This window comes from Elaeis guineensis, chromosome 10, assembly GCF_000442705.2.
Source record: "Elaeis guineensis isolate ETL-2024a chromosome 10, EG11, whole genome shotgun sequence".
Classification (NCBI taxonomy): domain Eukaryota; kingdom Viridiplantae; phylum Streptophyta; class Magnoliopsida; order Arecales; family Arecaceae; genus Elaeis; species Elaeis guineensis.
This window is the reverse complement of record NC_026002.2, coordinates 75,476,174-75,483,326: the sequence shown is the minus strand read 5'-3', so window position 1 is coordinate 75,483,326 and position 7,153 is coordinate 75,476,174. Positions and strand designations below refer to the sequence as shown.

The following is a 7,153-nucleotide window of genomic DNA, read 5'->3' as shown; positions in this document are numbered from 1 at the left end:
TTAATTCGTGAAATTGAAGGCTCGAAAAGATGGGAGCCCCCAACCCCAGTAGCCTGGCATCCGAGCTCCGGATGATAAATCCCACACCACTTCTTTCATCTCTGACACTGCCATCAAAATTCATCTTAACAAATTCTTAAGGAAAGAGCTTTCAGGAAATGAAAACAACCCTCCGAATCACTGCAAGAGTAGCAAGGGAGTCCTCATGAATTGGGGCATCAAGGGGCGGGCTAGAGCATCAAAATGACTATACTCTACAATCAAACAGAGAGCTCTTTCTAACACCCGATGTGCAGGAACCACCTCACCCTTAAAGACTAGGCTATTTCTAAAAATCTAAATTTGATAAGTAATATAAACCATCCTGTCCCTCCAAGTAGAGATCATTCTGTCTGTTGTGCTCTGACAGATCGCACTCAAGAAAAATACCAGCCAATGGCCCCTAGTCGTCTCTCAAGACTGGTCATCCATCCTTCTCCAAATCAATCTAGCCCTCGGACAATGTAGGATGTCGTGCTCTGTTGACTCATCCTCTAACTCGTAGATAAGATATAAAACTGACAATTCCATCACCCTATCTCTGAGAAGCATGCTTGTGGCAGCTTGCTTCACATTCTAATTCTCCCACTTGCTTTTTTTTCAAAAAATATCCCAATTGATTAAAGTTACTTGTGATTACTTTCAATTTGAAGATATTTCGGGGAAAAAAAAAAAAAGCTACGTATACCACATTTTATCTTAAATCTAAGTCCATTCTCCAAAACCATCAGAGAAGCAAAAAAGATTGCATTTTCTTTATAGGCCTCTCTAACTTGATTAAAGCACCCCAGCTCTTGGCTGCCGAGCACTCTTTTATACGTTAGAAGATGAACTAAAATTCGCTGGAGTATTAAAATTGGATAACCGGTTTAAAGTCGTCTACTCTGCCGACTTTAATTGAGCTCGGCGGACTCTGCCGACTTTAATTGAGCTCGGCGGACTCTGCCGACTTCATATTTGGTCGTGTATAGTATTCCTTTCCCTTGTGAATCCAAAAAGGGCGAGGAAATCCTCCACCCTGCTCCTCTCCTTCCTCCTCTCGCCGCGAGACCCAAATCTTGGAAACTCATCCTTCATCAACGCTATCCTCTCTCTCTTGGTCGCTCGCTCGCCAGATTGGTCGACGATACTCTTCCTCTAGGGTTTCATCTCTGCGCCAAGATCCGAATCTCCTCCTCGCTGCCATGGGCTACGAGAACGATCCGTACGCTCTCCGATCGAAACCCTTGCTCCTTATCCCACTTTTTCTTCGCTAGGAGTTGTTTCTCTCTTCTTCTGATACTGATGTAGGGTTTTGATTTGATTCATGCCAGTTACATGGATGAAGATGGGGAGCCTCTGATGGATCCCGACATGCCGTCCGACCGGGATCCCTCGCCGGAGCCGATGGATCCGATCGACGATGAGGACGAGGGCGGCGACTGGCGGCGGGAGCGATCACCGACGCCGGTGCTGGACCCTGCAGCGGAGGGCAAGGCTGGCAAGCCCCGGAAGAGGCTGGTGAAGAAGAATGCCAAGGAAAGCTCTCCAGACTGGGGAGGGAATCCGGTGGCGGCAGGTTTGGACGACTGGGAGGAGGAGCCGTCAGCAAAGAAGAGGAAGAAAGCGGCGTCCCTGAAGGAGGGGAAGGGTGGCAGCGGTAGGACGGATAAGAAGAGGATCTCTTCTTCGTCCAAGGTGGAGCGGTCGTCAGGGAAGGGGTTCAAGTCGGGATCGAAGGGTTATGGAGGAGGTTCGAAGGATCAAGCTGGTGATCCAGAGATGAAGGAGTTGTGGGACACCATAGCAGGAGGCGATTCCGAGGTCTGGATAGTAGTCTTTTATCCAACGAAATTGTGTTATTATTTACTCTCTTCTTTCTCAATTCTTTGCCTGTAACCGTGGGGCAATGTAGGATTTTCCTGATTATCTGCTAGGGATTAAGTTGATAACTGAAAACTTTCCAATTTCTTGGCATCCTGTCGTTCTCTTCCGTGCTCTACATTTATCACTTTTCCTTTTCTTTGTTATATTTTTTTGTGGTTGCATACTTGTTTCCTATGTTTACACCCAAAACGTAGTCGGTCATGGACCAACTATAGCTAATGGTAAAAATATTATTAAGATCAAGATTTGCTAGATTATTTGTGCGTGACCACTTCTGCATATGGATATTTTGTTGCTGGAATTAACTATCTAAAAGAAGTTATTTAGATAGGGAGAGTTATTTATGCAAGAAACCATGTGTAACCATCAAAGAGGGAGTTGCCATAAGAAGAGAACGCCATCTAAAGAAATTTATTGCTGGAAATAACTATAAGCTATGCTATAAGCTATGAAAAGTTGCAATCAAATTACGAACAGCATGTTGTAATATGTTGTATTTATGGTTTTCCCTTTACAAATCAGGATGACCAGGAGGGAGTCAAAACAGTGGATGATGATAACTTCATTGATGATAGTGGTGTTGATCCTGCTGATCGCTTTGGCAGTGACAATGAGGCTGGTTCTGCTGGTGATTTTCCTCAGGTTGGTCTTTTATTTTGCCTTGACTAGTTATGCTTCGCTTTTTATGATTCCATATCCAGCAGTTTCCTTGTTTCCTTAGCTTGTTTCAGTCTCACTTTGTGTAATTGTCTATGCATCTATTATTACATCATTGTCTGTCTGATTAAGGGTCAATGATGTTATTACATCATCAAAATAATTATATTGGTACAAATTTAAGTTGGATTTATTTTCCCTCATGCAGTCGTTATGATCTATACACCACGATGTTCTTTTTATCTTTTTAGTAAGCTAATAGTTTGGTTCTTGCAGGCTGAAGAGGGTGAAGAAGATGATGAAATTAGTAAACTCTTCAAGGCAGGAAAGAAAAAGAAGAAAAATGAGAAATCACCCGCTGAACTTGCTATGATAGTTGAACATCTTATGGCTGAGCTAGAAGTTACAGCTGAAGAAGATGCTGAACTAAATAGGCAAAATAAACCGGCTGTCAACAAATTGAAGAAGTTGCCATTGCTTGTAGATGTTCTTTCTAAGTAAGATGATTTCCTGGTTAAGAAATTTAGGTTTTTTAAGCCATCAAAAAGCTTGTTTTTGCTAAATGGAAATTGAATAATAGTGCTACAGTTGTTGCTGCTACTGTACTCCTAATAATAGTAGTGCCACAGTTTTTGCTGCTACTGAACTCTTAATAATGTTCATTTCTTCTTTTATTTTCAGGAAGAAGCTTCAGCAAGAATTCTTAGATCATGGAGTGTTAACTCTTCTGAAAAATTGGCTTGAACCCCTACCTGATGGAAGTTTGCCCAATATGAATATTAGAACTGCTATACTTAAATTACTTACTGATGTAAGTATAATGGTCTTTTTTTCTAAACATACTGTCTTCTGTTATATTGCTGGTAGTAAATTCTTTGGACATGCTGTGGCTCATACTGCAATGTGTGATATTTTTATGATACCTCTGGTTTTTGAGATTTTTGTTAAATTTAACGTGAATATGGTCATAATGTGCTTTTATTGTAATGCAGTTTCCCATTGATTTAGAGCAATATGACAGGAGAGAGCAGCTAAAGAAAAGTGGGCTTGGGAAGGTTACATAAAACTAGAATGACATTCTAGCAGTATTGCTTTAAATTTTCATAGAAGTAATGGGTGACCTTATGTCTCTCATGCAGGTGATTATGTTTTTATCAAAATCTGATGAGGAGACCACATCAAACAGGAAACTTGCTAAGGAATTGGTTGATAAATGGGTAATATATTATCAAAAGATGCAAAGTGTATCGAACTTTATTTTATATATATTCTTGATCCTTCTCTTTAAGTCCCTATTTCCGAGAATCTTTGGAAATGCAGGTTTTTTATGTGTGATGAGATTGTTAAAATGTTGTTTTAAAACAATAATGAGCAGAGTCGACCAATATTTAATAAGAGCACTAGGTTTGAGGATATGAGGAGTCTAGATGATGAGAGAGTTCCCTACAGAAGACCGTCTTCCCAGAAGTAATTGCTGCTATTTTCCATTTTATGAGTTTTTACAAATTATTTATTTTGCTCCTAATCTTTTGCTTGTTAATGTTGCTGCTGCTTTTGCATCCTAACTTAAAGGCCTGCGAACAAAGCCATGGGGTTGGAATCTCGAGATGACGATCTTGATTTGGCTGAATTTTCACAGTAAGATGATCCATTGACTTATAGATCCCACCCCCTTCTTTTTTGTTCATGTGGGTCCAAGTGGTGTGTGATTCTGTATGACATGCTTTCCTTTCAACTCAACATCGATTTTCCTGCTGGGTGCAGGGGCCGAAAATCTGGGCAGGCTGCTTCTAGGCAACATGCTTCTAGACCAGAAGCATTGCCATTAGATTTTATTGTGCGTCCCCAATCTAAAGTAGATCCAGAAGAAGTTAGAGCACGAGCAAAACAATCTGTACAAGATCAGCACCGGCTGAAGGTCCATACTACTGCTACTGACAACATTTTGAATTTTTTTTTTTTTTAGGCTTCATCTTCTCAACAAGATATCACAGTTTAAATTAAAACAAACTGAAAACTGTATTTGAAGTCTCCTTTACCTCATAAATTTTCAGTATAAAGAAATAAACATTTAGTCTGAACATTCTTTTCTGTATATCTAATTATTAAGAAGAATGAGTCAAGAAGAGTTTTGGTGATTTGCACATTTTCCGGCTGGATATGGACAATCAACTCTCAGACCTTACAGTGTGAAAATTAGTGCTACTGAAATTGGTTCTGTGCTGTTAGCTTATCCTGTGGATGTTTATAGGTGCTTTCTCTGGTTGTCTTTTGAGTTTTTGCGTGTTGATTTTGTAGTCATGGTCTACGGTTGCATGGTGTTAATATTGATAGTTCAATCTTGAGCACAATTGTCTGCTATCCTCCAACCATCCAAATGATTTCAATGGTTGGAGCCATAGCTTCTTTGAAGTTACCATCCACAACCAATTAATAACATGCATTATTAGCTTGCACAATTATTAATTTTGTGTAATTACAGATGTTGCAACTATGACCTGTGTAGTTATTGGATCTTGATTATGTTAATTGTTAAATCATTTTGTACCTGTAGGGAACCTTCATTAGAGGAGGTCCAGGCAACCATGTGCATTTCGTCATTTCGTAAATCAAGCTTATAGCCAGCTATTTTATGTTATGAATAAACCCAACATTGAGATTATTTATATTTGAAATGTTGATGCATTGTAAGCCATGCTACTCTCTTTCATGAAAACAATCTGCAAGCTACGTAAATACTGTTGAATTGTGCCGACAAAGTTATTCACCCTCAGTAAACAAAATGTTTACTGGAAGTGCTAGTCTTTTGGAAAGTTGGTTTCAGATCTATCTCGCATACAGACATCATCGATTGTTTCTGAAAATTGATTTCTGATATTGGTAATGCAGATGAATAGGAAGTTGCAGCAGTTGAAAGCACCAAAAAAGAGGCAGCTTCAGGCATCAAAACTCAGTGTTGAGGGCCGTGGCATGGTCAAGTACTTGTAATCAGCAAGTACCGGTTAATTATGGGCAACAAGTAAGTTATTATGATTTAAACCATCACCACCACAAGTATTGCTTGATCATATTGAAAACTTTAGGCTGCCATGCATACAGTTTTAGCCTGTGCCATCTTGTGCGACACACTGCTTCCTCCCAATTTTCTTTCTGGTCTATAAATTACTTGGTCGGCTGATATTTCAGTTGAAGTGAACATGGCATGGCATGGCTGTTCTCCCATCATATCTAGTAGCCGGTGGGTAAAAGTTTTTTATTTGCCATTTATTATCAAATCTTGCATATTATGTAACTTGAAAAAAAAAAAACTACTTTTAAATGCATTTGAGGTAGGAGGAAGCATGCTGTCTTTCAGTAGAAACTCTGTTGCTATTGTATGAAGCAAATATCGTTTTAGTGGGAGATGGTATTTTAAAGTATGATGTTGGATGGTGGACATGATTATATATGTACACTGCATGATGGACATGATTATTTGTGTATACTGCATGACAAAACTGAGAGCAATTGTTCTGCTAGGTGATAACCTCAGGTCTTGTTTCAGGACTGCAACCCATCAGGACTCGAGATCAATTATCAGGTTCTCTTGGAAGGTGGTCGGTTGCAAAATTTTCTTGATTTATTAAAATGTGGAACGATTGCTAGGCAGACCGTAAGGTGTGGCACTTTTTATACTGTTTCAAGAGAGTATATTTAGTGATCATGTGGAATGGTTTTATTCCAGACAATTCCTCTCCAATAAGAGCATGACGGATCAAGTATAATGCACCCCGTTATTTAATTGTTTGCTTTCTTGTATTGGGGGTGCCTAAAATAATAAGGAATTTTGTTGCAGAGGCAGAGATAATTTTTGTCTGCTTCGTATGTGATGAATAATAGTCCTACAAGTTGTTTTCCTTTTTTTCTTTTTGGTAGAAAAAATAATCCCACATGTTGTTGTCTGCCCTTTATGCTCTTTTATCTTGCTATATTCTCATTGAGTAACTTGGTTATTTTGGTGGTATAAAGTATCGAAGTTTAACCTAAGGCAGGTCAAACTTAATTTCTTATGGTTATGTGAAGAAACAAAATGGAGTACCATATGTTCTCTAGCTTTTAGGCATCATAGCTTACATTCAATAAGTTCGTCTAACCAACGAATTTCCCATTGCAAAGTTCCACAATATGTGAAACCATACAATGTTTGAGAGCAAATAAACAGATTTTGTGAGAGGTACATTGTTCATGATCTCTGCGTGGATTATAATTGTTTAAGGTCTTGGGTCATAAACCATGAGTCAGTAAATTAATTGGTCGCTTTCAAATCTCTCCTGGTTTGTGTAAGAGAGAGACTCACAGGGAGTGATTAAAAAAAATATATTATTTTATACTATATAAATTGTTCGATGACATAGACCATCCATAGTACTGATTCTGCACCAATCCTGAAAAATAAATATAATAAAATTATAAAAATTATAAAAATATTTTTTTAATTTTAATCTAATTTTATTTATATTTTTTCGACTTTAAAATATGTTAAATTAGTCTTTCAAATTTTTGAAATATAGTAATATGATTTTATCGTTTATCTTCGTTACTTCCATTCATA

General features: G+C 38.4%; 1 protein-coding gene across 3 annotated transcripts; it reads left to right on the top strand.

Annotated features, from left to right (window-relative positions):
• Positions 1-1,030: 1,030 nt before the first annotated feature.
• Positions 1,031-6,507, top strand: LOC105052234 (protein IWS1 homolog 1). 3 transcript variants are annotated; one of them, XR_003801904.2, is made up of 13 exons: positions 1,031-1,243; positions 1,353-1,842; positions 2,428-2,547; positions 2,839-3,059; positions 3,244-3,373; positions 3,555-3,617; positions 3,702-3,779; positions 3,938-4,029; positions 4,135-4,200; positions 4,327-4,480; positions 5,452-5,581; positions 5,749-5,800; positions 6,107-6,343. XR_003801904.2 is itself a non-coding variant. In XM_010932978.4 (12 exons), the coding sequence occupies exons 1-11, from the start codon at positions 1,224-1,226 to the stop codon at positions 5,548-5,550; spliced, it is 1,533 nt and encodes a 510-aa protein (XP_010931280.1). In that variant the 5' UTR covers positions 1,031-1,223; the 3' UTR covers positions 5,551-5,581; positions 6,107-6,507. The 3 variants fall into 3 exon arrangements, 2 of the variants coding, with proteins under 2 accessions (XP_010931280.1, XP_073100830.1); XM_010932978.4 differs by lacking the exon at positions 5,749-5,800 and having other exon boundaries at positions 6,107-6,507; XM_073244729.1 differs by lacking the exon at positions 6,107-6,343 and having other exon boundaries at positions 5,662-5,800.
• Positions 6,508-7,153: the final 646 nt, after the last annotated feature.

Coding starts and splice junctions, on each gene's coding strand:
- LOC105052234 (XM_010932978.4), top strand. CDS start 1,224: ATGGGCTACGAGAACGATCC. Junction 2,548..2,838: donor CTGCTGGTGATTTTCCTCAG/GTTGGTCTTTTA, acceptor TGGTTCTTGCAG/GCTGAAGAGGGTGAAGAAGA. Junction 3,374..3,554: donor TACTTAAATTACTTACTGAT/GTAAGTATAATG, acceptor ATTGTAATGCAG/TTTCCCATTGATTTAGAGCA.